The sequence below is a fragment of the Schistocerca gregaria genome, chromosome 1 (genome assembly GCF_023897955.1).
Source record: "Schistocerca gregaria isolate iqSchGreg1 chromosome 1, iqSchGreg1.2, whole genome shotgun sequence".
Taxonomy (NCBI): Eukaryota; Metazoa; Arthropoda; class Insecta; order Orthoptera; family Acrididae; genus Schistocerca; species Schistocerca gregaria.
This window is the reverse complement of record NC_064920.1, coordinates 792,906,590-792,925,333: the sequence shown is the minus strand read 5'-3', so window position 1 is coordinate 792,925,333 and position 18,744 is coordinate 792,906,590. Positions and strand designations below refer to the sequence as shown.

General features: G+C 38.0%; 1 protein-coding gene across 5 annotated transcripts in view; it reads right to left on the bottom strand.

Annotated features, from left to right (window-relative positions):
• LOC126269773 (circadian locomoter output cycles protein kaput-like) overlaps positions 1–18,744 on the bottom strand; it is a 126,058-nt gene that overhangs the window by 81,458 nt on the left and 25,856 nt on the right. For all 5 annotated transcript variants that reach the window (XM_049974017.1, XM_049974018.1, XM_049974019.1 and 2 more), the window contains exon 9: positions 8,993–9,124. In XM_049974017.1, the coding sequence (XP_049829974.1) occupies positions 8,993–9,124 (132 nt within the window). The remainder of the gene's footprint in view (positions 1–8,992; positions 9,125–18,744) is intronic.

Here is an 18,744-nt window from a genome sequence, read left to right as displayed (position 1 = left end):
TCAAATTCTAAAGGTGGCAGGGGTAAAATACAGGGAGCGAAAGGCTATTTATAATTTGTACAGAAACCAGATGGCAGTAATAAGAGTCGAGGGGCATGAAAGGGAAGCAGTGGTTGGGAAAGGAGTGAGACAGGGTTGTAGCCTCTCCCCAATGTTATTCAATCTGTATATTGAGCAAGCAGTAAAGGAAACAAAAGAAAAATTTGGAGTAGGTATTAAAATTCATGGAGACGAAGTAAAAACTTTGAGGTTCGCCGATGACATTGTAATTCTGTCAGAGACGGCAAAGGACTTGGAAGAGCAGTTGAACGGAATGGACAGTGTCTTGAAAGGAGGATATAAGATGAACATTAACAAAAGCAAAACGAGGATAATGGAATGTAGTCAAATTAAATCGGGTGATGCTGAGGGAATTAGATTAGGAAATGAGACACTTAAAGTAGTAAAGGAGTTTTGCTATTTAGGAAGTAAAATAACTGATGATGGTCGAAGTAGAGAGGATATAAAATGTAGACTGGCAATGGCAAGGAAAGCGTTTCTGAAGAAGAGAAATTTGTTAACATCAAATATAGATTTATGTATCAGGAAGTCGTTTCTGAAAGTATTTGTTTGGAGTGTAGCCATGTATGGAAGTGAAACATGGACGATAACTAGTTTGGACAAGAAGAGAATAGAAGCTTTCGAAATGTGGTGCTACAGAAGAATACTGAAGATAAGGTGGATAGATCACGTAACTAATGAGGAGGTATTGAATAGGATTGGGGAGAAGAGGAGTTTGTGGCACAACTTGACCAGAAGAAGGGATCGGTTGGTAGGACATGTTTTGAGGCATCAAGGGATCACAAATTTAGCATTGGAGGGCAGCGTGGAGGGTAAAAATCGTAGAGGGAGACCGAGAGATCAGTACACTAAGCAGATTCAGAAGGATGTAGGTTGCAGTAGGTATTGGGAGATGAAGCAGCTTGCACAGGATAGAGTAGCATGGAGAGCTGCATCAAACCAGTCTCAGGACTGAAGACAACAACAACAACAATATCAACACTGCAAAAGTAGCAATCATTGGACTGATTTCTTGGCTCTCTCCATATCATAGGAACAGCAAATCTAAAGGCTTTTTTCTCCTTTTTGAACCATTTTCTCAGATCTTCAACACACACATAACATACCTTATGCAGTGCCCAAGATTTATCTTTATCACTAAGTTTAGATACAAAGTTACATACACCTTTTTCACAAAGTCTGTAATGTTTCTTTGGTGTTTTTTAATCACAAATTCATCAAAAATACAACAAAAACTGTCAGCAGAGTTTTTACAACCACGATTAGATGTTGTACTGAGCACATGTACAGGAAATGGGAAAATGAGGTTAGGTTGACAGTAAACAAAACACCATCTGTTATCACAAAAATAGACTTGACCTTTTTTTGCCAGCAATTGTTTTTCAGCAGTGCTACCAACATCATCTAAATTCATTACAACTCCTTTTTAAATTATTTTAACTATATAAAAAGTGTAAAATTCTTTAAAAATCGCTTAATTTAATAAATATAACTGTAAAATGTGAAGAAATGGTGAGTGATAAGAGTTTTTAATATCGTATTTGGATTTCACACCCTAAAAAACAGGAATAAGGTATTTTCAGCAAAAAAGTTTTTCCATCGTTGGCCTGTGTTATTATCTGTACATACTATTAACCATGTAGTACACTCCTCAACAAAAACATGATTGTTACTATACTTGAACTATTTATATTTTCAGGCTGCTATATTGCATATGGAACACCATACACACACATCAATACTAATTTCAATACCAATTGAACATTTGCAGGTAACCAATATTTATAGCATGTCCTTTGGACACAATGCGAACAATATATGATTAGACAACAACATCCAATGTTTTGGGAATTAGTGGATTCTGATAACTATCACACAACTTATTCAAGAGCTGGCCAACAGCAACAAATAGCCAACATATTTTTACAAGTGTGTGTGTGTGTGTGTGTGTGTGTGTGTGTGTGTGTGTGTATGCACCCATGCGCGCTCGTGCGTACGCATCCCGCATCCTACTCCAACCTGTGCTAAAGTCATGGACCACACACCTGTTAGATATTACATGGCAACTGCAGCCTGACAGCTTGTGTTACTGAGAGGTATAGCAGTCTTTATTCCTATGTGTTAGGAATCATATGAACAGTAACAGCTATCTCAGCAACACTGTAAAGACTGCGGTATTGTCTTTCCACAAAGTAGCTCCTTATGCCAAATTTGAGTAGGGCAGTGTCTGACGAGTTGTGATGAGGAATGTATAAATCTTCTTCAAGGAGAGACGGGTGCACTGCTTCACAGCCCTGTGAGTTCACCTGATGTCTCACCCATCAAACCATTGTTCATTTAAAGTAACCTCTCATACAAATGCTGTGGAGGGAAATTCCCCAACAACATATCCATATGCTCACTGCCTCCATGTTACAATATTTAGAGGTTCTAATGAGGGCTTCACACCATACCAGTTCATTAAAACCAATGGGAATGCATACTTATGTAATCCTCACATTATGAATTCACATAGTTAACCTGGGGTATAAAATTTATTTCAAGCATATTTATCCTCCTTGATGATGAAATTTTCAGAGATGTTAATGCAAAGATATAGAGGAGTCAAAGCACGTCAGAGTATGAAGCACTACAATTAGCCACTGCATTTGCAAAATCTCCTTCCACTAGTACACACTTTTTTGTTTCACCAAATACGTGTGATACATTCTCCTGGAGATTAAAATTGTGACAAATCATAGAAAATTTACTGCATTCAGATAATAATTGTAGTGGGCACCTACGTCACCCACCAGCAATCCAGTATACTCTTGAGAATAGCTGTAGTTGTCTCTAAGAGCTTGGACTAGAGGCTTCATGCCATGATAGCTTGAACATTGTGTAATCAATGAACAGAATTCTGAGTGTCAGATTTCTGTCAACAGAAATTTGATATGTTTCATTCTGGCAGGTCAAAATCAATATTCAACAATGGAACTTGTGACCAAATGCAACTATACCAATTAAACTTAGAGGTAAAATGACAAATTAATTCTGGATTTTCCACGATAATTCTCATAGAATGGGCATAATAATGATATTCAGAAAAAGAATTTTGATCAGAAAAATTTGCGAAAATAAAAGATTTTGTTTTTGTAACAGTAACAACAACTGATCATTCTTAGGCAGCAACATGATTCCAGGACTTAATAGGTCACATAAAAGATACACGATACCTATAATTCAGTTAAAATTACTTTGTGATTAACATATGAATGAGTCAAGTGGTAGGGCAAGACTCAGCCAATCACAACTGTTTCTTGGGCTGCACATGATTGCTGTGTTAACCGTTCTGCAAGCAAGAGCCTTGTCAGGTGATGCATCCCACAGAGGTTGGGAGGGGACCAGCTGGGGCCTCTTCCAAAGGCTGGAGCAGAGAAGGACCACCAAATACGCAATGATTTTTGCACATTCTATTGTGCCACTATAAAAATAGTTTTATGCCAATATGGCAAAACTATATCCCCTGCTAAAGTTATTACTTTGATAAATATTTTAGTTTTTGAACTAAAATATTGAAATAATAATGTCAGACTGATAATGTTTATCAAGCAAACATAAATAAACTACTTGGTCAAAAACTTCGATTCTTTCGTATCTTATACTCTCATATTGAAGTGTGGTTTCAGTGTTTGCAGTATTGAGATGTTTTGAAATTAAGAAACCTGTACCAATTGATTCAGAGAGCTTGCAATGAAAAATGTGGTAATTTGATTTTTTTATTTTTTTTTATTTACATAGTCACAGTCTGCTGCTCAGTGTCAGAGTTCAGTTTATCACATCACTCACATCCACAGTCTAAGTTGGCGTTACAGTTACAATGACTGTAACAACATTAAATGGAATGAAGTTGCATGGGTGACACACTGGTGTAAGAGTAAAGCATTGGGCTTGTGATGGAAAGCTTGTGAGTTCAAATACAAGTCCAAACTTTTTATAAAGCTTGTTACGCTTCTCTAAGAGTATTGTCCTTGAAGTAAAGCTGTCATAAAATTAATGGCTATCATTTTTGTTACTATCATTCCTTCTATTAAATTAACAAGCTTAGTATTTTTTGCCCCCCCCCCCCCCCCCCCCCCCATGAACAATGGACCTTGCCGCTGGTGGGGAGGCTTGCGTGCCTCAGTGATACAGATAGCCGTACCGTAGGTACAACCACAGCGGAGGGGTATCTGTTGAGAGGCCAGACAAACGTGTGGTTCCTGAAGAGGGGCAGCAACCACTTCAGTAGTTGCAAGGGCAACAGTCTGGATGATTGACTGATCTGGCCTTGTAACAATAACCAAAACGGCCTTGCTGTGCTAGTACTGCGAACGGCTGAAAGCAAGGGGAAACTACGGCCATAATTTTTCCCCGAGGGCATGCAGCTCTACTGTATGCTTAAATGATGATGGCGTCCTCTTGGGTAAAATATTCCGGAGGTAAAATAGTCCCCCATTCGGATCTCCGGGCGGGGACTACTCAAGAGGATGTCGTTATCAGGAGAAAGAAAACTGGCGTTCTACGGATCGGAGCGTGGAATGTTAGATCCCTTAATCGGGCAGGTAGGTTAGAAAATTTAAAAAGGGAAATGGGCAGGTTAAAGTTAGATATAGTGGGAATTAGTGAAGTTCGGTGGCAGGAGGAACAAGACCTCTGGTCAGGTGACTACAGGGTTATAAACACAAAATCAAATAGGGGTAATGCAGGAGTAGGTTTAATAATAAATAGGAAAATAGGAATGCGGGTAAGCTACTACAAACAGCATAGTGAACGCATTATTGTGGCCAAGATAGATACGAAGCCCACACTTACTACAGTAGTACAAGTTTATATGCCAACTAGCTCTGCAGATGACGAACAAATTGAAGAAATGTATGATGAAATAAAAGAAATTATTCAGATAGTGAAGGGAGATGAAAATTTAATAGTCATGGGTGACTGGAATTCGAGTGTAGGAAAAGCGAGAGAAGAAAACGTAGTAGGTGAATATGGATTGGGGCAAAGAAATGAAAGAGGAAGCCGCCTGGTAGAATTTTGCACAGAGCACAACTTAGTCATAGCTAACACTTGGTTTAAGAATCATGAAAGAAGGTTGTATACATGGAAGAACCCTGGAGATACTAAGAGGTATCAGATAGATTATATAATGGTAAGACAGAGATTAAGAACCAAGTTTTAAATTGTAAGACACTTCTAGGGGCAGATGTGGACTCTGACCACAATCTATTGGTTATGACCTGTAGATTAAAACTGAAGAAACTGCAAAAAGGTGGGAATTTAAGGAGATGGGACCTGGATAAACTGAAAGAACCAGAGGTTGTACAGAGTTTCAGGGAGATCATAATCGAACAATTGTCAGGAATGGGGGAAAGAAATACAGTAGAAGAAGAATGGGTAGCTTTGAGGGATGAAGTAATGAAGGCAGCAGAGGATCAAGTAGGTAAAAAGATGAGGGCTAGTAGAAATAATTGGGTAACAGAAGAAATATTGAATTTAATTAATGAAAGGTGAAAATATAAAAATGCAATAAATGAAGCAGGCAAAAATGAATACAAACGTCTCAAAAATGAGAGTGACAGGAAGTGCAAAATGGCTAAGCAGGGATGGCTAGAGGACACAAGTAAGGATGTAGAGGTGTATATCACTAGGGGTAAGATAGATACTGCCTACAGGAAAATTAAAGAGACCTTTGGAGAAAAGAGAACCACTTGCATGAATGTCAAGAGCTCAAATGGAAACCCAGTTCTAAGCAAAGAAGGGAAAGCAGAAAGGTGGAAGGAGTATATAGAGGGTCTACACAAGGGCGATGTACTTGAGGACAATATTATGGAAATGGAAGAGGATGTAGATGAAGATGAAATGGGAGATACGATACTGCGTGAAGAGTTTGACAGGGCACTGAAAGACCTGAGTCGAAACAAGGCCCCCGGAGTAGACAACATTCCATTGGAACTACTGACGGCCTTGGGAGAGCCAGTCCTGACAAAACTCTACCATCTGGTGAGCAAAATGTATGAAACAGGTGAAATACCCTCAGACTTCAAGAAGAATATAATAATTCCAATCCCAAAGAAAGCAGGTGTTGACAGATGTGAAAATTACCGAACTATCAGTTTAATAAGCCATAGCTGCAAAATACTAACACGAATTCTCTACAGAAGAATGGAAAAACTAGTAGCAGCTGACCTCGGGGAAGATCAGTTTGGATTCCGTAGAAATACTGGAACACGTGAGGCAATACTGACCTTACGACTTATCTTAGAAGAAAGATTAAGAAAAGGCAAACCTACGTTTCTAGCATTTGTAGACTTAGAGAAAGTTTTTGACAATGGTGACTGGAATACTCTCTTTCAAATTCTAAAGGTGACAGGGAGCGAAAGGCTATTTACAATTTGTACAGAAACCAGATGGCAGTTATAAGAGTTGAGGGGCATGAAAGGGAAGCAGTGGTTGGGAAGGGAGTGAGACAGGGTTGTAGCCTCTCCCCTATGTTATTCAATCTGTATATTGAGCAAGCAGTAAAGGAAACAAAAGAAAAATTCGGAATAGGTATTAAAATCCATGGAGAAGAAATAAAAACTTTGAGGTTCGCCGATGACATTGTAATTCTGTCAGAGACAGCAAGGGACTTGGAAGAGCAGTTAAATGGAATGGACAGTGTCTTGAGAGGAGTATATAAGATGAACCTCAAAAAAAGCAAAACGAGGATAATGGAATGTAGTCGAATTAAGTCGGTTGATGCTGAGGGAATTATATTAGGAAATGAGACACTTAAAGTAGTAAAGGAGTTTTGCTATTTGGGGAGCAAAATAACTGATGATGGTCGAAGTAGAGAGGATATAAAATGTAGACTGACAATGGCAAGGAAAGCGTTTCTGAAGAAGAGAAATTTGTTAACATCAAGTATAGATTTAAGTGTCAGGAAGTCGTTTCTGAAAGTATTTGTATGGAGTGTAGCCATGTATGGAAGTGAAACATGGACGATAAATAGTTTAGACAAGAAGAGAATAGAAGCTTTCAAAATGTGGTGCTACAGAAGAATGCTGAAAATTAGATGGGTAGATCACGTAACTAATGAGGAAGTATTGAATAGGATTTGGGAGAAGAGGAGTTTGTGGCACAACTTGACCAGAAGAAGGGATCGGTTGGTAGGACATGTTCTGAGGCATCAAGGGATCACCAATTTAGTATTGGAGGGCAACGTGGAGGGTAAAAATCGTAGAGGGAGACCAAGAGATGAATACACTAAGCAGATTCAAAACGATGTAGGTTGCAGTAGGTACTGGGAGATGAAGAAGCTTGCACAGGATAGAGTAGCATGGAGAGCTGCATCAAACCAGTCTCGGGACTGAAGACCACAACAACAAACAGTATTTTTTGTTCTTTTATATCAAAAGAAAATTTTAATGGAATTGTTTGGCTCAATAAAACATGAGTACAGGTTGGACAGAAGATCCAGTAACTAGCACCACACTACACCCTGTTGGAAAAAGTAACAGGCTGATTCTTCTCCATGCAGGTACATTAGCAAGATTCATGGAAAAATGTATTTTGTCATTTAGAGAGAAGAAAACCACTGATTAACACAAAGTAATGAATGGATACACAGTTCAGCACTGTTTTAAAGACTCAGTTTTGGAAAACTCGAGAAAAGCTTTCATAATAGTTCTGGACAATGCCTGACAACATTTGACTATCCCTGGTAAGGTGGCTATAGTACCTTCCAGCAAATAAGAGATTACCAACTGACTACACTGAAAAAATGTTCCCGTACTAGATGACTTTAGAAAAGATGAACTACTGGATCTTGTGACTCAGAATAACCTTTACCTCTATATGTCATAGATGAACTGGCAAAAAAATATGGCCACATGGTCCTCATCCTCCCACCATATAACTGCCAATTCAATTTCATTGAATTCATATGGGCTCAATTTAAAGGTTATGTGGAAAGGAATAACAAAAACTGTACATTGGCAAAAGTAGAAAGATTGGCAAAGAATTCTATCAACCAAACTTCATAATGTTGTAAAGTACACAAACAAAGTAACAATGAAAGCAGTTAAGAATGAGTGTGTAGCGGAAAACAATATTAAACAACTTCTTATTTCATTTAATTCTGACAGCAGTTCTAATGATCACACTGACGATAGTGAAACTGATTCAGAGATACGTGGTTTGCACCCGACAGTTGTATACTTATTTATATTCACCCCTCCCTGTTTTCTCCGCTTATTTAGAGAAACAATTATTTTGTGGCATGTGTGTGGTTGCACATTCTTCTTACTGCTGTTATTTGCCTATAATGTGTGATAGGGTATCTTACGCACTGCCGCCCCTACAGCAGCAGTGGTCCCCACCATTGCTCTCCCCATTAATTACAAAGACCTTAGCAACAGTCAGTAAGAAGATGACTTGTCTCTTTCTTGGTGCATGCACAGTTATCAAGCACATGAGCACATGGCATACTGTGCACAAGCTGGCAAGTCTGCTTCCCTTCACTGCCATCTGTCAGTCATAAAGCAGTTTTAATCAGAGTATAATGTGCGTTCACAGGAAATGTATCCTGTAATAGCAAGAAATACGCTGATGATGTCTCCACTAGCAAAAGAAATCTACATTTGTCCCCAATAAACACAGAACACATGAATAGAATGATATCTTCTTAATTTTCTTTACTTACGTTTATCACACAGTTATCAAAATAATGTAATTTCTTCATTAGTGCCTTTGTATACTGCAACTGTTTTGGAAGCAAATAGATAAACAAAGGTCTCAACAATACCCTACACCATGTACGGTTCAAAAGCTTAGACATGCACTGAAAGAAAAGAATTGTGGACTATAGGCTTTTCCCTCTGATAATATAAATAATGCTACTAATGCTAGCAAAGGATATGGTGGGATTTACCTGTGATCAAGGAACAAGAATTTCCATTCTAGGCTATGTCTTGAAGTGAATTCACTTTTAGTAGAGTCCACAACTGACATTTCACGGATTAATAGTGGAGTCTGCAAGCGTCCAACACCGACAAAAACTAATCTAAAACAGAAAACATAATGAAACTTATGACTACATATTTTATTTAATGAAATAATCAGTTACTGGAAATCCTATTTCTAAAGGCAAGGACACTACAGGAGCCGGCCACGCTGGTCTCGCGGTTCTAGGCGCGCAGTCCGGAACCGTGCAACTGCTACAGTCGCAGGTTCGAATCCTGCCTCGGGCATGGATGTGTGTGATGTCCTTAGGTTAGTTAGGTTTAAGTAGTTCTAAGTTCTAGGGGACTGATGATCACAGCAGTTGAGTCCCATAGTGCTCAGAGCCATTTGAATCATTTGACACTACAGGAAATTATACACAAGATGCTGCTAATGTCAGTACCATACACAAAGCATATTTCACTAAAATATTCTCAATGTATGCATTTTGTAAGCTACCTATCTTACTGATTTATGCAATGCTCTTTCTTTGTCTATTGTTAAGAATTCAACAGATGGAGTAATGTTTCACCAAAGCTATTCCAAAATGTCTAGTTTGTTGATAATTCAAGGTAATTTTGATACAAGACTGTAAAGATGCCTGTCTGCTTCAGATCTTTCACGTCTTTAACTTCATACTTCATCCGAGTTTATCCTCCAGGTACTTCACATTTTCTTGAGGTGGTTAACCACAGTTACTCTGAGTGGCTACCACATATATACCATTTTTAATATACTTCTCATTTATTGTCAAGAGCCACTTAATGTGTCACAGTCCTCAATTACAGAATATTCAGATTTACTTGAATGAAAAAGAAGTATTTTCAGCAGACTAAGTTGGTGAAACTTCTATAGCATTTCTCAATGCACCTGCAAATCATTAGCAAGTGTTTCCTCTTCTCTGTGCTGTTGTCCATCTTTCAAATGACTTCATCTAATAGTGTGGATGTAAATCACCTTTAATGCAACTACGTCTAGTTACCCTGTGTTGTATGTATCTAATACTACGAATTTCTATTATAACTGAATTGACTGATGTAGTGCTACTTAGCTATCCTGCTTTTGCTAGGGATCAAATCTAGAGTAATAGTTCCAGCTTCCTTTCAGTATGCTGTGACCATGTCATTGTTGGTTGCCATCTTATACCTGAAGAGGCTTGAGTGTTATATGCTCACTTAAACATATTCATCATGCACTTAAAGCTGCACCCCAACAAGGTTTCTTGAATATAACCTGTTTGTCTTACATAAACTGTACTCTTCCAAAAATTACAGAAATCTTAACAATCTCACAATTAAGTATGTTATACATCCTCCATTATGGCTCAGACTTCTACAAGTTTCATAAAGAATGATTACAGTGTAAGAGAACAAAGTTTGTAAAGGATTCAGTACAACAAGACAAATGTGATGAACTTGATGTAGGTCTTTAGAACAACTAGATTATGTGCATCTCTTTACTGGGATTACATTTTAAGAATCTCTCGGAGACTCACAGACATGTACACTAATACATGGCCAAAGAACAGATATTTTAAGATATACTGATATAGTTATCCTAACAGAAAGTGCAGAAGATCTTGAAGTCACATTAATTAAAATGGATATGGTTACGGTCAGAGAATAAAACACGAAAATAAATAAGTACTAAATAAAATTGATGGCAACTGATAAAGAAGAGAAAGGCAAAGTCAAAATTTATGTTCATAGAGAGGTACTTGAGCAAGCTAACTCATTTAGTTATTTAGGAAGTAACATTAGCAAAAAGTGCCTTCAACAACAAGATGAAAAGTATATTATTATTATTATTATAAAAATGCTAGCCTAGAAATCAGGAAAAGGTTTATCAAAACCTATTTTTTGGAGTTACGGAGACATATGAACAGAAGAAACTGCATTATTCTAAGACTTAACATTAGAGACACATGCTCAAAATAAAGTGGGTTGATATGGTTACAAATGTAGATGTCTGCAAAAGAGTGGATGATAAGAGAAGCCTGTGGAAATAAGCTGTAAAAGAAAGAGAGCAAACTACATATAATGGCCATCCAATGAGACCCAAGGGACTCCTCAATGCAATAGTAGAGTAATAGTTAAGGGAAAGAGACAAACATGAATTTATTTAAAAAATTATACAACTATATGAGAAATGTGCTCTCATGAAGACTGAAAATGTGAGAAACAAACCCGAACCTTGCCTAACAAGAACTAAAGCAGCTCATGACTATCAGAGATGCTGCACATTGGGCATACAAACTACACCACACTGCTTACAAGCAGAAGCAGAAGAGAGTTAGTCAAGCTGTGAGAAATGCAAAACTCTGGCATGCCCATATGTTATCTGACAACAGAAATAGGCCAACTCATCTATGGAATAAACATGTGTGGTCTTGGTACTGGAAAAGTAAAAACTGCAGCTGATCCCACTGTCCCAGAAGAAAAACTGAACTGGTACTTCACATTACCTACAACCACAACTGAACCACACACAGAACAGAGACTCACTGATTACTTTATGGATGCAAAAGACTGTAGCAGACAGTTGTCACAGTGGCATAAAACCAATTCCCCATCTGCAAAAATATTGAAAACTGTAATTTCGTGCAAAAAAATCATGGCCCCTGTGTTCTGGAATTGAAAAGGAATCATTCTAAATGAATTTCTGCCTCGAGGCATACTTTCAATGCACAGCCATATTGTGAGGCCCTATAAAAACTCATAAGGAACATTCAAAACAAAAGGAGGGGAATATTGACAATGCCCCTCCTCACACAGCCTTAGTCACTCTGACGTTTTGGATTCATTGGGTTGGGATGTTTTGAATGATCCCCTCATATTCCCCTGACCTGGCATCTTCAGATTGTCATCTTTTCATCTTTCTAAGGCAAACATGAGTGGAATTACATTTAAAACTGATGAGCCAGTGCAGAAAGACATTCCTAAGTGGGGGAAGGGATTGGCAGGACAGTACTTTGAGGAGGGCATAAAGAAGCTTGTGCCATGGCTCACCACACGCATTCACTGGGATGGCGATTGTGTGGAAAAATAGTCAATGAGTGCAATTTTTTTTCAGATACAGTATTTCTGAAAAATATAAAATCTAGTAGGCTTATTTTCTAAACATGCCCCGCAGATATATCATTAACTACCTTCCAAAGTAGGAGATGTAATTCAATTCTCTAATATAATGTGGGAGGTTATTTCAGAGTTGGGTTGCTGCTACTGAGAAAAACTTCAAGAAAGTGGATGAATGATGCAGTGGGACAGACTAGATTTTCCTCTGATGGGAATAGTTGTTTCTGCCGTGTTGTTCAAATAAGAACATTATGGTTGAGCCGATATAAGAGGGACAGTGTTCATTGATAAGACAGTAAAGCAGACAGAAGGTTGGAAAATATCTGCGTTTTTCTGCATGCAGCCAGGACAGCAGTGCTTATGATGTTGAAATATGATCAAAAAGTTAAACATCACATTTATAACATACTCAGGCATTCATAACCAGTTCCAGGCATCATGAGCTTTCCCGAGAAAGGTCTTGCATGATATCATCTCTGTGATCAATAATTGGAAATATACGTTTTTCTACAAGTCCTTTTTTTTTTCAGGCAAGAGAGAATAAATTTTTATATTTTTGCAGAGTGTGGAGAGATGTTGATGCCTTCTTGCACATTGTAGTTACATAATCTGTCCAATGTAAATTTTCATCCATTATTACACCTAAAATCTATGCCTAAGGAGAGAAGTTGATAGCATTAAAGGTGGTAGGGATCCCTGACAATTCAGGCTAATGAGCCTAGAATGACCAATGAGTACCACGTGGGTTTTGGATAGGTTGAGCTCAAACCCTATATCCTGCGCCCATTTTGATACCGTCCACAGGTTGGCATTGACACTCTTTATAGCTGTTTTCAGGTTTATTGGTTTTATACTTAGATACAACTGCAGGCCATCAGCATACATGTGGTACCTGCGGTAGGACAAAACTGATGACACATCATTTATGTACAATGAACAGAGTACAGGACCTAATACTGAGCCCTGGGGGAAGCCGGGATGACTTTATGGTGTCAGCGTGTTGCATTGCTGGAGAGACATCAGGTATGAACAAAAGCAATGCACTGCACTTGGCAATAAATTTAGGCTGCTAAGTTTGGCAAGTAAAATGTCGAAGTCAACTGTGTCAAAGGCTTTGCTGAAGTCTAGGAAGCACATGATAGTTGCTTCTTGTGCATCCAAGGCAAGCTTCATGTCATCTGTTATTTTTATTAAGGCAGGTGTTGTGCTGTGGTATTTACATAAACCTGATTCATATTTGTCTAATAGGTTGTTTGTGGTAGTTTGTCAGCTGGCTGTGGATTATATTCTAAGGCCTCGGGCAGTGCAGGAAGAATGCAAATAGGATGGTAATCAGAGGATACTGTGCAATTTTCTTTTTGGGTAGTGGTTTAACTAGTCCCTGTTTCCAGACCTCAAAGAAAACACTTGCAGTTAAGAAGCAGTTGAGGATACGTGTTATAGTAGCCTGTAGTGTATCAGTAATAAGCTCCATCATTTTCACAGTGATTCCATCATGTCCAGCATATGCTGATTTGATATGCACGGCGCCTTTCTGATGGTATTGAGAGTAACATACACATTTATAATGAGCCACCAAAGTTTCATCTCCAGTCACAAAAGGGATCAGAAAATTCTCACCCTCCAATTCTGTTTCATTAAAAAAAAAACAACTCACAGGCACTATTTAGTTGTGCTGCACTGTCAGCTGTTTTGGAACTGTCAGTGTGCACAGTTTCTGGTAACCCAGCATTTCTGTGAGTATTCCTGTAAGAGTGTTCTGTTCATCATGAACATTTGTTATGCCTCCACTAAAGTCCCTACACCACTTATAATACACAACTGTTCTGCTCACAATACCTTTGCTGTTAACTGTTCTGCTTACAATACCTTCACTGTAAACTGACAGGAAGGGCATCTGGGCACTCTCTATCACAACCATTGCCAAATCCACATTTACATGCTGACCCTGTGAAAATACGGGATACTACCAGGAAAAAGAAGAGACATTATGGCTGACTGAACATATTGAAACACTGAGATGAACAGCCCCCAAAAAATCCTCCTCTTCACACACCACAGTCACACACTTTAGAGAGGAGCTCTGGTACCTATTTCAGAACAATACTGTAGAGTCACATGCTGGCAAATTCTCTAACCTGCTCAGAGAAGAAAACTAAAGTGCTGCCCTCAAAAGAACTGCAACTTGTTATTTCCCATAACAAAACATTAGTTCCCACTGCCATACAAAATTATTTCTTGGCAAATATCACCAGACACCACAGTTTATCTCCTGCCAGTCTCCTCGGTTCCTGCACCAGTTAGACAACACTGCTATAATTCTGTCATCTCTCTGTTATCATCTATATGAATTTCCTTTAGGTGTGGTCTATTATGGGTGGTATGCCTTTGCCCTTTTATTCTTATGTGACTGACAGCTAGTAGTAGGAACAGCCACAACTTATGGACTCTGGACCATTGTGCAGTTTAGCATTTTTCTTACAAACAAATCACAGCAAAAGGTGAAGAAAGTGAGAAGTTAACAGAAAAAATATCCCAGGAATGCTCAAACATTTCCATTTTCACTCACATCACATGCAATATATAGCCTACTCTCTTCACACATTGAATCACTGTCAGTTGGGTGACCTATATATTGTACTTTTAAAAGGCCATTTCTTCAAAAAAATCACTTTATTTACAAATACAAAATTACCTGTACTTCCAAGAATAGTCAGGGATTTGAAACCATTCCTATAACCACTCACATCATTGTCTTCAGGTTTATGTAGAGTTGTGTCATGTTACAAACTGAATCTGTCTGATACACAAACCTGCTAATAAGTAAATTAATGTAAATATGTGGAGAGTACACTGTTGCCTCTGTTGAATCAAACTCCACAGAGAAGTAACTGTACCAACAAATTTCTGTACAAGTAATGTCAGCCGTGAAAATGAGAGTCATCTGAAATGATTATGGTATTTACCAAAACAATATGACAAGCCTGAATAGAAGATAACCCACTTCTTTTGAAGAGGTTCTGTATGAAATTTTTTTAAATTTATTCTGACTAATCAAATTTACAAACTGTTTTACTGTTATCAAGTATCTTAAAATTCATCTAAAAAAGTTAACACTATGTATTGCAGAGATTCAGGGTGTTTTATTTACATTATATGATAGTGATGAACAATAGCTGTGGCATGTCATTGGACTAGCATTGTTCTATATCATACTGCAAGCCCCACCCTTTTCAAAATCACCACCAGCTCATATTTGTTTTGAATTTTGCAACACATGCAGTTGGAAAATTCCTCTTTATCTCCAGTGGCTTCATTCGTGTAATTTCTCAAGTAATTGGGAAGCATTCATCACATTTCTCTCGCATATAGAGAACAGCAAGCTATTCCAATTCATGAAACCTTCCCTGATTTGGTCCCCTGAAAGTTTGGTATGTAGAACTGCCAATCTCTAATTTATTTTTCATCTGATACCACCTACAAACATTCCACTCTGTGACATCAGATTTTCTTCCTGCTGCGACATTATTTGTGGCTTCTGTGTTACGAATAACCATTAACTCAAAATTAGTTTTGTGCTATGTGCATGAATTAATTGTGAACTCCAAACTTATAGAGGCACATTTTCTCAACAGAGTCATCAGTTATCAATCACTACAATTTCTGTTCCTACAGTGTTAAGTGAGCTGAACAATAATAATATGTCATCCTCTTGGCTCCTCACTGCTGAATCAACAGATATCAGACTACTTCTAGCTAACAGTGTGCTTCATCCTTCATTGACAACTTTCAAAATAAACAGTGCTGTCGAGCAGTTGGTGCTATACTATAATTCTTGAACCTAAAAAATGTTTCATTTATTATATTGTGTTTTGGATGTTTTGTGTGAATTTATTTATATTAGAACTAATTTAGCTCCTGTAGAAAAGTATACTACTGTTGATTATTTATCCACTTGTATGCTCAGTCCAGTTCTGACTGCATTTACATTCAGGCGAACTGCAGTTTAAATGTTGTAATCTTTCACAAAAAGCAAGATACGTGGGATTATTCAAATGGTTGGTATAATTTCTCTATTTTATGTCCATGGTTTTTATGAGACATTTACGTTGGTGGCAGTGGAATCATTCTGCAGTCTTGTACCGGTAACCAATCTAGAAGCACTGCTCTCAATTTCTTCAACGTCTTCCTTTAATACGATTTGTTGGATATCCAAAAACTCTAGCAGTACTTGAGAATGGGTCCTACTACTGTTCTGTATGAAGCCTCCTTTACAGATGAGCTACTGTTTCCCAAAATCCTCTCAATAAACTGAAGATGACCGTTCTCCTTCCCTACTACCCTCCTCACATGTTCATTCCATTTCATATATCACTTTGCAACGTTAAACATAGATAATGTGCGTAGCAGCACACTACTAATGCTGTATTTCAACATTACAGGATTGCTTTTCCTACTCATCTACACAGACTTAAATTTTTCTTTGTTTAACTGCCATTCATCATACAAACTAGGAATTTTGTCTAACAAGGAAACCACACAGCAACCAGATTTTTGTAATTTTTTTATATTTTTGGTACACATATTTCAGAACTCGATTAATTTTTCAAAGCAATTTGATGCAATTCTCAAAAATTCTCCAGAAACTTTGCAGTTTCCAAATCATCTTTAATGTGTGAAAGTTAGGTTGATTTGTCGATATATCATGGCTCTATGGTAGGGTGCTCACCTGCGAAGTCAGTGGACTCAGTTCCATTCCCAGCGGATTCAAATTTTTAAAGAATGACATGTTCTGTAAGCATTTGCATTAAGCCTAAAATACATAAAGATGGAAAATAATCAGTAAGGGTTGAGATAGGTAGCCACTGGATCAAGTCTCATTTCAATAACTTTTTTCATTCTTTTCTGTTCACTTTGAATACTTAAATCATCATTTAATTATAAATTCCATCAAATATATGGCAATTAACACAAATCTAATTGTAATTTTAATGAAAAATGCATGTTGTCTATTTCTAATTACATATCATACAGAAAAATCTAGTTTTCATTGCAAATATAAGTTCTTAATTTCATAAAAGACTAGCAAATTCAGCAATGCTTTGTAACTGCTAAATATGTATGGAGATCCTACACTAAGGTGAAAAAAGTCATGGGATACCTCCTAACATTGTGCTGGACATCTTTTTGCCCAGCATAGTGCAGCAACTCAATGAGGCATGCACCCCACAAGTCGTTTGGAACTCCCTGTACAAATATTGAGACAAGCTGCCTGTATACCCTTTCATAACAGGGAAAGTGTTGCTGGTGCAGTATTTTGTGCACGAACTGACCTATCAATTAAGTCGCATAAATGTTTGATGGGATTTGTGTCGGCTAATATGGGTGCCCAAATCATTTGCTAGAAATGCTCAGAATGTTCTTCAAACCAATCATACATAATTGTGGCCTGGTGACATTGTGCATTTTCATCCATAAAAATTCAATCACTGCCTGGGAACATGAAGTCCATGAAGGGCTGCAATTGATCCCCAAGTGGTGGAACATAATGTTTCCAGTCAATGGTAAGTTCAGTTGGACCAGAGGACCCAGGCTATTCCATGTAAACTGAGCCCACACAATTGTGTAGCCACCACTAACTTGCACAGTGCCTTGTTGACAACTTATGTCCATGGTTTCATGAGGCCTGTGCCACACTCAAATACTACCATCAGCTCTCACCAATTGAAATCGGGACTCATCTGACCAGGACTCGGTTTTCCAGTAGTTTAGGGTCCAACTGATATGTTCACAATCCCAGGAAATGCACTGCAGGCAATGATGTGCTGTTAGCAAAAGCACTCACGTCATTCATCTGCTACCATAGCTCATTAACACCAAATTTTGCCACACTAATGGATGCATTCGTCATATGTCCCACACTGATTTTTATGTGGTGTTTTGCTTGTCTGTTAACAATGACAACTCTAAGCAAAAGCCGCTGCTTTTGGTTGTTAAGTGAAAGCCGTTGGACACTGAGTTGTCTGTGGTGAGAGGTAGTGCCTGAAATTATGGATTCTTGGCACCTTCTTGATACTTTGGATCTTGGAATATTGAACTTCATAATGATTTCTGAAATGGAATGTCCCATGCATCTAGCTCCAACTACCACCCTGTGTTCAAAGACTTAATTCTCATTATGCAGCCATAATCAAGTCGGAAATCTTTTTACATGTACCACCTGAGATCAAATGAGAGGTCCATCAAAGCACTGTCCATTTGTATCTTGTGTACACTATACTTCTGCCATCTGTGTATGTGCATATTGCTATCCAATGAATTTTGTCAACTCAGTGTATATATGTCCTAATCTTCCTCCCTTTCTCCCCTCTCTTTCTATCTTCTCCTTACCCCCTATCTCTTTTCACCTCCTCCTCCCACCAGTTTCTGAACTTGTCCCTTATTTATTGTCACTGCCAATGAAACTAAGGCTGAGAATTGAAGTTGTTTAAATGAATGGGTAATTCAAGTCGGATTATTAGTATACAGGACTGACAGACCTCCTATTACTGAATCTTTTGAGGATAGTAGCTTCAAGGGGAATATTCCACATAGTTTTACTTTTTTT